General features: G+C 33.5%; 1 protein-coding gene and 2 non-coding genes across 3 annotated transcripts; 2 read left to right on the plus strand and 1 right to left on the minus strand.

Annotated features, from left to right (window-relative positions):
• Nucleotides 1-9,322: 9,322 nt before the first annotated feature.
• On the minus strand, nt 9,323-9,394 carry Trnae-uuc (transfer RNA glutamic acid (anticodon UUC)). The gene has a single exon. It is a non-coding gene; the product is annotated as a tRNA-Glu (tRNA).
• Nucleotides 9,395-10,418: 1,024 nt separating this feature from the next.
• Nucleotides 10,419-10,534, plus strand: Trnal-caa (transfer RNA leucine (anticodon CAA)). Its single transcript has 2 exons — nt 10,419-10,456; nt 10,490-10,534. It is a non-coding gene; the product is annotated as a tRNA-Leu (tRNA).
• A 1,489-nt stretch (nt 10,535-12,023) lies between these two features.
• LOC135120319 (class E basic helix-loop-helix protein 22) lies at nt 12,024-15,642 on the plus strand. Its single transcript, XM_064044632.1, has 3 exons — nt 12,024-12,600; nt 13,537-13,775; nt 13,920-15,642. Exons 1-3 carry the CDS (start codon nt 12,469-12,471, stop codon nt 14,359-14,361), a joined length of 813 nt encoding a protein of 270 aa, XP_063900702.1. The 5' UTR covers nt 12,024-12,468; the 3' UTR covers nt 14,362-15,642.
• Nucleotides 15,643-17,743: the final 2,101 nt, after the last annotated feature.

The following is a 17,743-nucleotide window of genomic DNA, read 5'->3' on the forward strand; positions in this document are numbered from 1 at the left end:
TTTATTGTATAAGTATTTCAGCATTTGATTTTAAGTCGCAGATCAAAGTGGCGCAATTTTAAAATAAGTAGAAGATTCGAAAAAAATATATATTAAATAATATTTATGCTATATTATGATGACAACGTAAACACGTTTCTTGTTCGTGTTAATAAATTTGATATTTACGGTCAAATAATTGCAATAAAATATATATGTATTGTTACGTTGTTCGGTGAATAAAATCGGTGTGGGTTAAACTCAACAACTTATTTCTTGCTAATTCCGGCACAACTTGGCTGACTCTTCTTAACATTTGCTGGACTCGTTCGACTGAATAATCATCGTTCCCGACGGTGGCTTCTATTTAAAACTATTCGTTCCTCTCGAGGGTTCGAGAACGCCGCTTCGAGGGTTTTCTAGGTCCGTCGCGACATTTGCTTCCAGGCTTTCCTTTACAGAACGCCGCGCCGTCCGGCCGATGAGTAATACTGCATACTAGAAGAAACACATAGGTATATACTGGAAGACTCATAGGCGTCGTACCGGGGCGGCGTATGGGTTTATTTCGTAACGGTATTTCTGCGTTTGCTAGAAAGAGACAATATTTTTAAGTTGACTGCTACCAGCAGAATTTAATACATTTGACTATGTGACCTCTTTATAGACCTAGATATTAAACTAAAAATTTAACTGAAGGCCCTATTTGATATTTATTGTAACACTTCTCAATAATAAAATTTCTTTCATTTAAGTAGTTAGCGAATGCATTTTGGGTCATATTTTAAATTATAAAATATTAGATCACATTTCTTGCTTCTGCACTCTTCCTACAAAAAGAAAATTATACGAATAATTAGTATAAATTTATTACATTCTCATTTAGTACTAATGAAGTAAACTTTTCTTTTATGTGTATCAACTCAGAAATTCACATTTAAGGCATTAACTTTCAACGAAGTACGTAATATCCTCTGCAAACTAAAAACTCTTCAACAGAAGATGTTTACGGCCTTACTTTAAAAATCGTAAAATGTATATTAAACTTACTAGATCTACTGCCTACCTTATACAACGGAGGTTTTAAAATGGATTATTATGCAGAGGCTTTAACAAAATTGAAAGTTTCGCCCTTTTTTAAAAGCAGTGATATTAAAGAGATCAACAATTATCTTCTTATGTCAGCTTTCTCATCTATCTCTTTTCGTGATACTGTATTTATTGTTTCACATTCCTCCACTATTTTTCTACTGTGTCGACAATATTGAAAATGCTACCAGTAACGCCGAAATTGTACTCTACGCTGACGACACCACATTTTTTAAATATGATACTAACTCAACTGATCTTATAAATACAATAAATTACACAAAATACGATATTTCTGAACTGTTTGCTACACATAGTTATTATAACATCAAACAAGTCAAAAGAAATACATCATTTTCTTAGTAGTAAGTCCCTAAATGAGCAGAATCCACAGTCTGTACATTTTTTGGCATCGGTCACTTGTGCACCGCAGTCAAAAAAATCTTCAAATGGTTCTAATACCAGAAAGCAGTTGCGCGCATATTACCTGAAGGGCAAAGGTCAGTTTTGTGCTGCGGTCAGAAAGATTTACACATAATTGTACTGTAACTCTGATACTGTATTGCACTTTAACTCCAATAATGTTCGGGTTATTACTTAACAGCTCCTGTTGAGAAAACTGACGTTTTTCCTATCGTAAACTACATCGAGTGTTCCTACCGATTATTATTAAACCCAGGGATGGCTCACGAAGTATTCAGTCCTCATCGCAATTGTCACTCAATATAGGAAGAAAATATTTATAAAAATATTTATAGAGTCCGAACCTGTACAATACCCAAGCCTAAAGATCCACCCGTACGGACTTTATTTTTGACTTTGTTACAATACGAACCTGCGATAATAATAATGTTAGAAGACTCTGATAGTTTTAGAATTTTTTCGTCCCTATGCTGCCCAATTTACAGCGAAATTAATGGAATTATCAATCCAGGAGGGTAACAGGCCTGAAACGATTTCTTCTTTTCAGCTAAGTACCTCTGGGTGAAAATAATCCTAATAATCCCCTATTTGCGCGTAAGTGTCCTGTGACCTTTTTGGGAGTTAGACTAACCACAAGGGGTAAACTGACCGCTGCGCACAGGTGACCAACACACTATTTTTTTAGGAATAAATGTTGCTAATAATTTATTTTGGCATCCTTATGTAGATCACTATTAAGAACACAGGGAAAAATATCTGCTTGGAACTAGTGCAGTCAGTCTAGTCATTCGTTTTTTCAGTTTAAAGTATTTAAACTTTATCCTATAAAATGTTGAAATTTCCATCAACATTTATTTTGAGGATACAAGGCCAACTTTTTTTTTAATAGCAGGAGGGATTAAATTTAATATTAAAAAAAAATTAAAACAGTACAATTTGGAAGATGTGAAACCTGTGCGCTGATAGAAAAATTAAATAAAAGTTAGCCTTTTGGTTTTGCTATATTCTTAGTTTTAATCGTAACAAGGAGCCTGGATCCTGCAAGTCTTGAGTTTAACACAAACCTATCAAATAAAAAAATGCACTTTGAACCGACTCGGATAATTGTTGATTGTATGTCTAACGCGTTTGATAAATGTTGTTTCCTACTTTAATTTCCGCTATTATTTCAATCCACTTTTACCTGCTGTGCGTAAATTGCAACCATGGATTTCCACCTGTTTGTTCTAAAAATTCACTGGAGCGACCACTATAAATCACCAAGTTGTGGCGGCTGCCAACCCTGGCCGTCATATTTAAAACATTTTAGATTTTTTTGTCGTTGTTACTGTTATTCATCTTGCTTCACTTCCACCCACCGTACCTCACAAACCATTATTTCCAGCGTAACTTCATCTATAAAGACACATTTCCTGTCTAAAATATCAATGTTCTTCATCTGTCGGACATTTTACCATCATTTAGAATATAATTCCTCTGTCAGTTTTTTTTTTTTGTTTAGTCGTTTAATTATGACCCACTTGGCACACACCGAAAAAATGTTTCTATGTCACTTTAAAAATGAAAGATTTTTATGAATAACTGCCACATCGAGATCGTTTCAAACTTTCTCATCCCATGTGAAATTCTTCCAAAATTTGTTTTTGTTCATTACTTTTGTAAAAGCTCGTTTTTGTTTCTGTTGATTATTTGAAACCCCTTCTTGTTCTTGAATCGTGTAATTAAAAAAATAGACAAAAATGATTAAAAAAAATTAATACTTTTATATTCTTGTTAATATAAATTAAGGTGTCAACCTGATTTTTTTAACTTTGGACGTATGGAATATTTATGAAGATTTTATTCTGAGAAATTTTATTTGAAATACACGTCGCTAGTCAAATTTTCTAATCTTCAAATGGATGAAAACTCTCTAGTGCGCTCCCTAATTATCAACTTATCAACCTTCAGCTTTGTTTCGATCGACGATAAAAATATCAAATTTAACTGAAGAGAATTTTTCGTGTTCCTAACCTGGTAAATTTGATTTTTTTTTATTTAGTTTTTCCTAATCACAACATTTCCAAATGAGAATTCTTCAAGCATTAGACAAGAAAAAGTCAAATACAAATAAGTGTAGCACTTTTATAACCTTTTAAGTAGCATATAAGATACGTTTTGTTTTTCTGGCATTTTGAGTCAGTTTTTTTTTAATAAAACACCCTATATATTTTTCCATGTTTTCATTAGCCTCTTCCTAGGTTAACCATAATTTGTTTTTGAAATTCGGATCATAGGTTAACCACGTTATTCTAGTTTTCTTGAATCTTTTTAGCACTGCTCACACTATTCACAAAAATATCGACATCAAATTAAGGAAGTATTGGCTTTGAATCCATCCGACGAATTGCGGCTTTCAGGTTTTCTCGACGTTTTATGACCCTAAAGTAAGAAAAAGTAGATCCTCGTTTTCAACCGTCTGTCGTCTGCATGTCTGTCTGTCGTCAGTGTCGTCTGTGTCAATTTTTATTAGTGAGATAATCTCCGAAACTCCTGGATCAAATTTATGTATGGTAGCAACGCTAACTAAAAATTGTCTAATCATCCCCACCAAAAATGACGTTATCTCCATAATGTGCAGTAGTAAATGTTATTTAAATTTTATAAAATATGAAAAAAAACTCCTGCACTTGTGGTTTATAGGTAAATCCGTGCGGTGCAGAATTTTTTTTTAATAAAACACGACCCCTTCCTCATTTTTTTCAACTTTCTTAGACAATAAAACACAAAGAGGCTCCGAGATTCTTTAAAAACTCCCTTCAAATTAAAACAGGAGGCCCCGAGACTCTTTCCAATTCTTCCAAACATAAAACCCCAAGATTTTTCATTAAGTCTTCAAAAAATAAAACACCAAGGACCACCAAGACTCGAGAATCTTTCAAGTTCTTTGAAAAATCGAACACCAGGACGCCCGAGATTCTTTCAAAAGAGTACCCGAGATCTTTTCAATTTTTTTAAAAATAAAACGCCAAGAATCCTAGATATTCTTTAAAATTCTTTTAAAATTATAGTACAACCCCCGAGTTCTTTCGAATTAAAAAAAAAATAAACACCAAGAACTGCCAGGATTCTGACAAAAATTAAAGTACTAGAGAACCCCGAGATTAAAAAAAAATAATAAAAAATTAAAACATGAAGGATCCCGGAGCTTCTTTCAAAATCGTAAAACAAAATTATTGTCAAAGACTCCGACATTCTTTCAAAAATCTTCAAAAATTACAACACCAAGGAACCCCGAGACTCTTTCAAATTCTTTTAAAAATTGGACACCCCCCCTATTCCAGTCTTTCAAATTTTTCTAAAAATAAAATACCAGGAGGCCCCCGGATTAATTAAATTTTTTTCAAAAATTAAACCAAAAGGACCCCTAAGAACCTTTCGGTTTTCTTTTATAAAATACCGGTAACTGCACGATTCTTTCAAAAATTGAAACACTCAGAACCCCCGAAATTCTTTTATATGTATTCTTAAAAAAATACCAAAGATCGCGAGATTCCTTTCAAGTCAAGATATTCAGATAAATATTAATGTTAATATCAATTCCTTCAATATCAAATACCAAAATCACTCTTATCTTAGCAAGTACAAAACTAAAAAAAGTCAAAATATAAGCCCCACCCACCCGCCCTGTCTCAATTGTTATGATTTTTTTATTCGTCGTGAGCCAAGAGGGCGGAGCTTGATTGCAAAACCCTTATTTCGCTACAAGAAATTACCATGCAAAACATCGCCACGTCTTTCTAATTTTAAGAAATAATTTTATTAATATTTGTATTTCATAAGATAAGACTTTTGGCATTTTTGACATTTTCGGCCGTTTTTCAACTATATCCGAAAATTAGTTAATAAAAGACATTTTCGCCTTCGTTTCTTCGGAAATTTCTACCGTTTTTCGAAAATCGCTAATTGAAATACAGAAATTTTTAGAGTTTCGTCAAAATAGCTCTCTATAAAAATTTTGTAGATAAAAAAGAAAATTATTATTAATTTTTGTTCCATTAGGTACTCCATTATTAGTTTCCACTCCCATTTGACAGAAGAAGACAATTAGCCACGCCCACCCACCCTGTTTCCGTGTTTCCTTTTCAGTGATGAATGACTGCACAGAAACAAAATTAGTAGTCGGAATGAGAAGAGGGTGGGTGGGCGGGGTTAATACTTGCTAAGGTAAGACTAATTTTAGCAAATGACTTACCTTCCAAGAAAATAGAGGGTGGGTGGGCGGGGCTAGTACTCGCTAAGATAATAATGATTTTGGCAAATGACATATTTTCCAAGAAAATTGAGGGCTGTTAGGCGGGGCTAGTACTTGCTAAGATAAGACTGATTTTAACAAAAGAAGTTACAATTAGCGCTTTTTTTTTACTTTTTCACATCTTAGATTCTATACTTAATTAGTTTACATTTCCACTCAACAGAAGAACATCAAATAACCGAATGCTCTGAAATCTTGCGAACATATTACGGTTGTCTTAAGCATGGTGATCCGTAACCAAAATTTATCCATTCATCATCTCGTAAAAAAGTTGATGCCACTTCAAAATTTTGATGAAAAAATCTTATGGAAAATTTGAAAAATATATGGATCCATAGTTTTCTTTATAGGCGAGGAAAGTTCCATCGAAATATCCTCCGACCAATTTTTTATTAAGTTTCTTTCAAAATGTTGGTGTGTCTTTTAAAAAGCTAGAAAAATGCAATAACTATCAGAAAGAAAATAAAAAACAGAACAAGATGCAGCAATAAAATACAGGTTGTTCTATTTAAAAACAGTGAAATATCGATATTTGAAAATTATAACAAATCGCTCTGTTTACACAAATAAGAATCAATTTTATTGATGCTAAAACAAATCGCGTGTCTTTATTTATTTCTCAACAAATATTGTAACACAGATTTTAGTATAATCCTATTATACTACTGGAATTTTAAAAATAATCTGTTTTTATAGAGCCTAAGAGATCAACCTGAATATGAAAAAACTTTGTATGTTACGTCGTAAAAAGACAGCACTATACCGGGTGTCTGGAAAATGGCGGATTAACTCTTCGCTACGCTCTTAACAATCAACTGGTAAGTCAGGAAAAAATAGTAAAAAGATCCTTCTCACGTTTTGGTCGAGTTATAATGATTTTAAAATGGGTTCTTTTGCTACGTTTAACAATAAAACGCACAAAATCAGTAAAAATCGAGTAAGCAGTAAAAAATGTTTGACGTATCAAAAGTTTTCAGTTTTCAAAATCCTAGGTTTAAAATGTCCGCAGTTAATTTTAGGTACCCTGTGTTTTATTTTCGTATAAATTTAGTACAGTCCGGTATTTTGTTGCTGGATAAACTCTAAAAAATCATTTGAGGTTTTAATATTTTACTTTTTATAAATTTGAAAAAGTCTTGGGTACCCGTGTGTATTATTTTAGGAGCCCATGGAGATTCTTTTGTAAATTATTTAAAACAATTTTGGGGGACTTTCGTGTTCTATTTTTGGAAAATTCTGACCTAAACTGTTATTGATTTAACTTTGGGACCCCTTTTTTGTGAAGAATTTAAAACAATTTTGGGGTTCTAGGTATTCCTATTTGGAAAAAATTTGAAAACGCTTTGAAGCTTCTATAGTGTCTTTTCTAATAATAATTTAATTAAATTTCTTAGAGAATATGTCACTGGCTAAAATCAGTCTTAACAGGTATAGTTTCCCCAGTTGTAATTCGGTTTTATGATGTGTAAAAGTTAACTTCCTTAATAATAGATTATTATTGCCGGTGATGGGACAGTCATAAATAAAGACCAATGCTGTATAATGGTAACGGCATGGTTAAATCCTTGTTTATGACTGTCCCATTACCGACAGTAGTGATCTATTGTTCCGGCAGTTAACTTTTACACAATGTGGTACTATCATAAAACCGAATTAGAACTGGGGAAACTATACTAGCCCCACCCACCCTGTCTTTTCTACGAGGGTATTTCATTTACCAAAATCAGTTTTGTCTTGGCAGGTACTAGCCCCGCCCACCCACCCTTTCTTTTCTTAGAGGGTATGTAATTGACAAAAACAGTTTTATCGTAGCAAGTACTGATTTTTACTTTTATAAAATTACGTTTTTTTCGTAATCTACATCATAAACATTGTTTTTTTATTATTTATTTATTTTTTTTGGACTCCCTAAACCCCCGTACATAACGCACTGAAGAGTTAATCCACCATTTTCCAGACACCCGGTATTATTGAAAATAATTTTAGTTTGTGATCTTAAAAGAGCCTTTGATCTTTGAGTTTTTTTATTTCTAATAATTAATTAGATATCGAGGAGCGGGCGCTTAGTGACTCACTTGTATACACCCCGAAGAACTGATCTTCTGTATTTTGAAAAAAATCCAAGAAGAGGATAATTTCACTGTCAGATCCATCTTTTCATGTTTGCCTCCTTCACCCGGCATCCCCCCACAAGTATGATATTTTAAACATTTTCGAATTTGTGAAAAATAAATACAAAGTTTGTGTGTCCTCAAATAATCTAAGCATTTTGGATGGTAAATGCTATTTAAATTTTATAAAATGAATACTCCTGTACTTGCGGTTTATGAGCCTCCTTTGATTTTTTTATCGCAGGGATCTAGGTGGACTGCCTTCGTTAGTTAAAGCGTCGTGCCAATAAAGGTAAATGAAAACTGGCTTGTTTTTTTATTGTTTTTCTCAAAACAAAACAACAGTAGAATTATTTAGGGTGATTCCTTTTCATTCGAACGAAACTAGGAGAGCGCTTATAAATTTTGCATAAAATCTACCATAAAGCAATTGTTTTAAAAATGCCTGAAGATAAATAAAAAACAACCGTGATTATAAAATTGTTGTATAACTTGTAGCTCCCCATAATTCCTTCCAGACGAATCCTCTTGCAAAATTATTATTTTCTCGAAGAGGGGTGGTGCCACCCCCTCCCGGCACTCGGCCCTCCCCGTCGACACAGCCCTGTTTATGGCCTCGCAGTATCTTCCCATCTTTTTATTTTTGTTAATAACAAGGGAGACGTGAAACAAATTTAAGGTCCACAAATTTATTTCGGTCTATTCTGGGTCGCAGCATCGGGAGTATTTAAGAACCAGGGCGTAGTCGTTTCGCTGCGCGTTTGATTGTTATATTGATCTTATGTTGCTAGGAAACCTACACAGCATCAACCAGTAGCTGTGCCTGCCAGGTGCTCTCGTTGAGTATTATTTGCACATACATACATGTGTAGATGAGCTTTGTAATGTACAAACATAAAAAGAACAAACGGACAGGTAGATACACGGAACAATGGATTGGGATCTCTGTAATTGTACCTGGCAGGATAAGGATACACAATGAAGCACACTTTTGTAAAATTAACAGTATTACCACCCATACGTGAATTGAATTAAAGTTTGCTGAAACTGCTGCAGCGGCGAAACAATGCATAATTAAATTGTGTACTTTCGTTTATATCGATTTGCTTGTTTAGACCAATCACAATGACAAACAGGTGATGCGGTGCATGAATCTGTCCGAGTCTGTGAGATACTGGAACCTCACAAGAAGAAAAATTGATCTGAAATTATTTAAATCGAACTTCTCTCTCTCAATCAAACAATTACAGTTTTTTAAATAAATTAGGAGTATAAAATTGGAATCTAGCGGTTCCCTTCTTCTTCTCAAAGTAGCCATGATTTCATCATTGTAAAAAACAGTAGAAAAACTATGTCGTAGCACAAAATTGTAGATTTTATTTATAAAAAATTAATAACATCAATATACAAAATTTGAAAAAAAAGATTCCGGTACCGGGAATCGAACCCGAGCCTCCTGGGTGAAAGCCAGGTATCCTAGCCACTAGACCATACCGGATTGAAATACTGGGGTCTTAATCCGGTAATAAACTCTCATATTGTGATTTTTAAAAATAATATTCTCTTATGAGTTAATTTTAATTAATATTATGTATTAGAATGAACAAAACTAAAAAATATTTCAAAATGCGAAACGTATACAAATTAGATAGCTGATTTTTTTTACAATATGAACACCACAGAAATGCAAATAAAAAACACACTTCTAGGAAAAAAAATTACAAACTAAGTCGAATGACACAATTCAGCAAACATCGCGATCTAAAGTATTTAAAACTCGTTGCATAGAGCAGAAAAATACATCTAGGGGAACTTCGGGTAATATCATACAGCGGGTAGTGTCCGCCAGATGTTTTAAACGACTTTCATTACAGTTCACGAAGGCGACAAATGCGTTCAATATCAACTGAATACGAGTAAATGACTGTTGAGGTGAGTTAAGGTGGAAAAGTCAGCGTGAAATCTGAATTTGTGTTGGTTATCTGCTTGAATTACGAAAAAGATTAAATCCAGGATAGTTTCGGTTGATTTATTGAATTTAAAACATTGTCGGAGTTTATTAAGTGCCAAAATCGTTAAATGATATCATGTGGGGCATAAAATTAATTTTTTTATGCTTCTGAATTCCTAAATGAGACCATTTTCTTAGTTTAGGAGTATAGATTTTCTGTTTTTAAAATACTTAAAATAAATTAATGTTATATGTCAGAATTAATTTATTTTTATTTTATTGTCGTTGTTTCTATTTTGATTAGTGGACCAATACTTGTTTTAAAATAGGTAGTGTCACCTAGTGGAGAATGGCGTAAGTATGACGTTAATAGAGCAACCGATAGATGGCAGGACAAGCGTAAATTTTATTACTCAGAGCAAAAAATACGCAAAGATCGCACACATTAAAATCTGCTATTTAAATTACTAAATAACACGATCCTCATTCTCCTTTAACCCCGAAAACTAAAAATTTATCGAAATACGCCCCTCTTGCTTATATTCATGAAAAACGAACCGTTGACACAACTGTCAGGATGGCCGAGCGGTCTAAGGCGCCAGACTCAAGGTTACCTTGCCTGCAATGCAGGTCTGATGAGCGTTCTGGTCCTCTCTGAGGGCGTGGGTTCGAATCCCACTCCTGACAACTTTTTTTCGAAAATTTTTTTGTTTATTAGTTTGGTTACTTCGAACTACGCTAAAATTAACCCTTACGACGCTCTCCAATTAAAATAATGCTTTGGGAAACATATATTTAAAATGTGTGGTTTAACAACTCGGCAACCACCTCGTCGTATGGCAGCACTGTTGTAACTGCAAACTCCTCCCCCTGTTGCCATGGAGACAGCTTCCTCTTTTGTTCTCTTTAGCTGTTGTCGGTTGGAGGGTTGGAACAAAACGGTCGCATAAACAGTGGCGCAACTAGGGTGGAAGATTAGGATTAGCAAATATTTAAAATTTAAAAGAAAGAGGGACAATGTTAGATGATGACTATTTTTCTAGTTGTTTAGAAGGGACGTGTAATGAATTAGTGAAAGTTGTTGTGATTTTCTATGATACAATTATTAATTTATTTGTGAAACAACTAGAGTAAACGATAATGAGCTACGTCCGATAATCTTTATTGACGTAGTAATAATATTGCATTAAAAGAATACTACTTTCTTCCAAAACTTTCACTTGGAGGAACCTACTTTTTAAAGTTATTTTATTTTTACTCTGAAATATCGAAGAAATATATATAAACTCTGATTAATAATAATATAATTAATCCATTTTTTAATTTTTATGTATCTTGAAATTCACACAAAATTCATCTAATCGTAAAAAACATGATAAGAAAACTTAAAAAAAAAACTATACCTGGTGATTTTTGCAGTTATTGGGAATAAAATATATATTATTACACATTTTCAACCATATTGCCTCAGACACTGATTATTATTTAATGAAAAAATAATCACTCAGATTATATATTTGTAACTGCAATTATTTCCACATCAAACAGACCTTATTTATTTATGATCTACACTGAAAAAATAAAAAAGAGTGTCGACTGGCGCCATTTAATAAAAGAAATCGCTTTTAGTCTCGTTAACAATAATCAGGTGTATAATATACATAAGTAATAACTAAATAAGAAATCCATCTTGTATTTCTTCAATTATTGTCTATGCAGGTAGTAATTTAAAAGTAGTTTAGTCGTTCACTTGAGACGGACGCTAAAAAAAGATTTTAATTTAAATAGTTACGAAATTGGTGTGGTTTTTGAAGGCATTATTATTAGTTTCGATCTGGATATTTAGAGGCTTCATATTTTTATAGGAATATGCGTTTACAAAATTTTATTATTTTAGAACTGTGAATATAAAACAATAAAAACTGCTGTTATAAAGGTTAATCATCAGTTAATATTCATAGCATGAGTTATGGTTGGACGATTTTAAGGCAATTATTGTGTATTTTCTAACTGGCTCGCTGATGTTCCGTGATCCTTTTGTTTTAGTTCGACTAGTGATTAAAAATTTCTAAATTCCTGATGATTATTAAATTCTTATTAATTATATATTATTTTCTTACACCATGGCTCATCTCTAGATACGCCACTGGCTTTCACCCTAAGCGTTTTCTCAATGGGGTCGCATCTGTCAATTTTTCGCGTCTAGTTCAACCTCTAGTGTTGTAGTGGTTTAGTTTACAGTGACAATTACCGAAACGTAAAATCAAAAATATAACAAAACAAAAGTGATAAAATTTCGTGCGCGTGTTTATAAACCATAAAACAATAAAAATCATAAACATTAGCCGGTTACCGCTGATAGTGCAAAAAAGATATGCGTGAATATGTATAATTCCGTCGTGATGCGATAACGACATTTAAAGGCAGTGCATAAACAAAGATTAATTATTGTTGGTAAATTATTTTATTGTTGAAAGACTGTACTGCCTTTAAAAAGCCAAATTTCGCACCGATGTATATCTAAAATAGCATCTCTTAAATCGGTAGAATCCAAACCTCATGCCCTAAAAGTAAAAATGAAAGAGGGTTGACACGAGTGAAAACTGTAAATTTGAGAAAAAATGAAGTCGTTCGAATGCGAATCATCTTCTGAAGGCGATGAACCTACCATCCACCCCATCTCACGGACAATAGCTCAGCCGCCGCAGTGGCTGCGAGGGAATTCTGTCCCCGGCTGGGGGTGGCAAGCCAATGTAGGTATAACACAGGACCGACAATGTTTGGAAAGAAAGTTTTGAAACTCTTACGCCGCTTTGTTCATATTAAATTGATCTTTTTGCAATCTACAAACTAAATTTTGAATTTTCTGATCAAAAAGTCAGCGAATAATAAGTAAATACAATCGATGATCGAATTCAGCGTTGTTTCTAAAAAAACTACCCCTTTGCTAATCTCAGTCTTCTAAAAAAATAGGGGTTGAACAAAGTAATTATGAGAAAATTCCATGAGCTTACATAACAAGGTTCTGCAGCACATGAAGTTTTTTAAAGGATTATATTTTTTCATTGTAAATTAATTAGTTTACACAATTACATAGATGTGACGGTCTTGAAAAGATTTGCTTTCCAACATCAAAAAAAAAAAAAACAATATGAACTCATCATTACACACTTTATTATATATGTACATACATATACTTACTTAAAATTAATTACATCGTTAAATCATTGTATCACTACAAAACAATTATGTGTTTTTGTTATTTATTTGTTTACAACACGACCTACTATCGTGTCACGTGACTATAGCACTTTCTTATTTATTGTTACTTTATTTTTCCATATATAATCTTTTACTATCTACCGATTTGATAACAACACTTAATTTATTTTCTCACTTGGTTGAAGTGCAACTATCTAAAAACTTCCTAAGATACTATTTAATCTATTGTTGTAAAATTCCAACACGCTTTCTATATATTGACAAATTTGCATTCGTGTCAGTGATGCCAACAGAAGAAAATTTTCTGCAAACAAATTTTTCATCTTTTTATTGGCATCTTAAGCCACCTTCTTGATGTATTACGACCGAGCAAGCCGTCACGTCTTATTTCATCCACACCATCCAAGCCATAAACCAATTAACTGTTGTAATAACTCTCACATGTTTAAACACTTAATTGAATTCAGTGTGGCTCGTCAACAACTGGTGGTCCAAGTTCCTCGTCTGGCGCCTTAGATCAAACGAATTTCGCTCCCTTTACCTCAAGCTCGACAGAGGAGGGTCAAATTCCCGGCAGGCGAACCCCTTTGGGTGCTGTGGGATTAGGTGGTTTCTACTTCCAAGGCTGTCAACCCAACATTGCTAGCCATGGGCCTCCGTCCGACGAGAACAATCCGGATCCCACCGACAACAATCAGACCAACAGGTAACCAAACAACAAAGACACTCAAATTCGCTCTAAATCGGATGCAGGCATATCTGCACATTTTGACTCACTCCCACAATGAATCTCCCAAACTTTTGAATAAACCAGACAACACCATCTATCAATTATTAAAAATCCTTTCAGACCGCAGCATTCCCGAGCTTCGCAGAATTCCCAAAACGCCAATCCCTCCAAAGGCAAGAACAGGCAGGGAAAATCCGTCCGACTTAACATCAACGCCAGGGAAAGGAGAAGGATGCACGACTTGAACGACGCTTTGGATGAACTAAGGGCTGTGATTCCTTACGCTCACTCGCCATCAGTTAGGAAGTTGTCCAAAATTGCTACTTTGCTGCTTGCCAAAAACTACATTCTTATGCAAGCGAACGCGCTGGAGGAGATGAAGAGGCTGATAGCGTATCTACAGGGGACTGGTGGGGGCGCTGCCATCGTCGCTCCACCAGGATTTGATCTTCAAGGGTTTCCAGCAGCTGCCAAGTTCTTGCAGCAGCAGCAAGCTTTGCAGGCCGAAAATGCGAGGAACAGTGAAGGGGGGAACAATGGAAATTCGGGTTCAACAATGTGAAGGTTGCTCAAGAGTTACTGTTTGTAGGTTATGGCGGTATTTTTGCTTTTATGACTTCATTTTTTGACGATAACGAGTTTGGTGTTTTAAAATTGTGGATTGTGACTGCAGTAATTGTTAAATTATATTCAAATTATGTAACAAATATAATATAGAAGGTTAAATCACATTATTTACAGAAGATGGAAGAGGTTAGAATTGTTCTGTGAATTTGGAGTAGATAGAATACGTCGAAAATTCGTATCATGTTGCATTCAAAAAAAGTAACACGGCACGATTTTTTGGAAGCGGTATATTTCATTTGGTATTTAATATGTTGTGACACCAAGTAGAAAAAGAAACATTATGTAGAAAAGCACATTCCTGCACAAATACAAAAAAAGATCAAAACTGCATCTATGTACGATAACAATAAGTTCATTTATATTTCTTTTAAGTCTTAAAAGTTGAACATGCTCAGAAACCTGCCATTTCGAAAACCAAAGTTATTAGTAATGAAATAATCAATGTAAACACAGAAAAAATAACAAGTATTATATAACATTATTGCTTTCTGAAAATCACAACTTTTATAGTGAACATTCTTAAAGTCACTCTGTTTAGTTCTTGTGGTGTTTAATAACAATAATAATACTCTACTCACTATATTTGTTATTTTCGCTGTGTGAGTTCCTTCAATTTTTTTAAATATGGTTCGAAAATGCCACAAGCACAATATTCCATAATTTTTTACGTTGTTTTGAAGGCCTAATTGATAAACTTTGCCCGTATTCTTTAATTTAACATGAATACATCAGTTGGGTCACACTTTTTCTAAATTTGCTACAAAGCTTTAAGCTCTCGTGTTTTATAAATTTTTGCTGTGGGTTTTTATAACTTTACTGATGAAGAAGGTACGCAGATTTTTTCTAAATACTGAAAAAGTTAAATTAACTGAAAACAGAATATATGGTAGAAGATTATAACTAGTTTTAGTATTTATAAATAGTGTGTGATAATTTCTAGTCACAATCAGTTTAAACAATTTAGGCTGTAGATAATGGAAATAAAGCAATATTAAAATAAGTATAAATTGACTTCAGCAATAATACCGATGATATACTATTATATAATAAGATATTTTAACAATCAAATTGTTGTTACAGCATTCATTGCTAAATGTCCAAACTTGTAACAGTCTAGTCAATTGTAAAATTAGTAACGTGTGATGTATTATACTGAAATGAATTAGTTAGCTACATTTGTAAAAGCAATAGGAAAATAAAGTCTATGTCAAAAATAGTCGCTCATTTAATTCTGTATATTGTAGACTACTCATACTATTTACTATTATAGTTATAAATAGCCTATTATTCATCTTACAATAATTTCTTATCTTATAATAATTTCCAAATTACTGTGTATACATTTTCTGTGAACGTATGTTCCATTATTTTTGACAAACCTTCATTTCACTGAATACATACTGAAGAATGTAAACATTTTCAGAAGTTCAAAAGAGGTTCTTTCTTTATTTCTTCTCTCTAATGACTTCATTTTCTTCGTCGTCAAAAAATAGAACCGGTTTCTAGACATAGCAGTAGACCATGGAAACTCGGACTATAACACATTCTTATCAGAAGAAATTACCATCATAGACTTTTTTGTAGGTTTTCTCATGGGTTATTTTTTTCAAGATTCTTTCATTAGGTAGATATCATTAGTATTGTTACGAAAAAAACCCATACGCCGCCCCGGTACAACGCCTATGGGTTTTCTGGTATGTGTGGCGATGATGGATGACTCATCGTCGGTGACGGCGGCCGAACGGAAGTGGAAGTCGCGATGGGTGTTCCAGAACAAGCCTAGAAGCAGTGAGAGCGAGCTTCGAGAGTCAGTGAAGTCAAATCCATTCCAGTCGGAATGATTCTGTATACAATCGCTGTGTAATTAGTCGTGTAAAATCGAGTTACTAAGAAATGAATTGATGAGTTTCACCCACGCTAATTTTTAATCACCGATCAACGTTTGAAAATTTTTCGCAAAACTGTTTTAAGTAGCAATTTTCCACGTCTGGACGTTTTAACTTGTAGGAACAAAACTCCCGTACCAAAATGTAATGTTTTAGGAGATTTATCATTTAAACGTTTCAGGTCGAGACTTATCTGTAGAGAATATTTCGCAGGTCACGTTATTTTAAAAGCAAAAACCGCAAACATTAATTTACAGTGCCATCAACTGAATTTTTTGCAGTGATAAAACACCACCGTACAGTTTTATTACTGTAAAATATAATGATGGTATTTTATCGCCAATATTACAGCACATCATGGATACTTTATCGTTATAATATAACTTCTGGTAACTACATCGGCAAAAGCATTTTAACTGTCATTTTAACAAATGGAAGTATCACTTTACCCGGTTTTAAAATGCTTTCAACAAAGTTTGTGATTTATATAGTACCTAACAGAAAAAAAAAACGAATTTGCATGGTCACTTGATTAAATAATAGTTCTTTTAAAATGGTTCAGTTCACATGTTACAAATCTATTTTTTTAGAGGTTGTGATAACCACAACATGTTGCAAATCGTATGCACTCAATTATAAAAACCGCGAAAAATTCAAAATTTGATCGTCAACAAAATGGAACCCTACATTGTGTGTGTGTTTTTGGTTGGATTAACGTCGCATTCCTGCGACTTACTTCCATCCCCGCAAAGGAGAGCCAACTAGACCACCTGATTCACTGACGGCGAAAATCATGTGTTGCAGATAAATTTTCACATGAACAATAACAATGAGAAAAATGCTCTACATTTGAGTGCAGACCCGTCACTCTGCTTCTGCAACGCAATCTCGTGCGTTTATAAAATTAAAATCCATTAAATTTTGACGGTTCCAAAATTTAATTTTGCAACAATCTATCAGGAATTTCAAATAAGAAACCACACATGAAATAAACACAACAGCCACATTAAATGCGGTCAAAATTAAGATAAAAATTCGAGAATAAATGTTCAAATTCAAGCTGTAAGAAAAAATTAAAACCCCTTGTTTTTAAGTCCACGATGATATTAATTTAACTGAAAATAATTTTCAAGGTCCTTTCTCTCCAAATGGATCGATGTTTAAGATTAGATTAAATGCCATTAATGATTTATTATAAATTTCGTGTAAGAAGTTATACAGTGTGGATAATGTATTGATTTAAGTGAAAACATCTAGAACTTTAGATAAATATTGGAAAATTTCGCTTTTTTGTCTAAAAATGCTCACAAAATTTAAGAACATTTAAAAAAAAATTAAAAATCTAAAAATTGCGATATTTCAATGATGCATTCTGGAATCCCGAGTAATGGGAAAAGCGAGTCCAGAAGTGACTTCTGGAGCCCGAAATCT

Source organism: Zophobas morio, unplaced genomic scaffold (assembly GCF_036711695.1).
Source record: "Zophobas morio isolate AGI-343-1 ecotype UQ-CSIRO unplaced genomic scaffold, CSIRO_AGI_Zmor_V1 ptg000005l, whole genome shotgun sequence".
Lineage (NCBI taxonomy): Eukaryota > Metazoa > Arthropoda > Insecta > Coleoptera > Tenebrionidae > Zophobas > Zophobas morio.

Excerpts from the sequence above, each read along its gene's own strand:
- LOC135120319 (XM_064044632.1), top strand. The coding sequence starts at position 12,469 with ATGAAGTCGTTCGAATGCGAATCATCTTCTGAAGGCGATGAACCTACC. Across the intron at positions 12,601-13,536 it reads GCTGGGGGTGGCAAGCCAAT|TGTGGCTCGTCAACAACTGG; the intron begins GTAGGTATAACA and ends AATTGAATTCAG. Across the intron at positions 13,776-13,919 it reads GACAACAATCAGACCAACAG|ACCGCAGCATTCCCGAGCTT; the intron begins GTAACCAAACAA and ends AAATCCTTTCAG.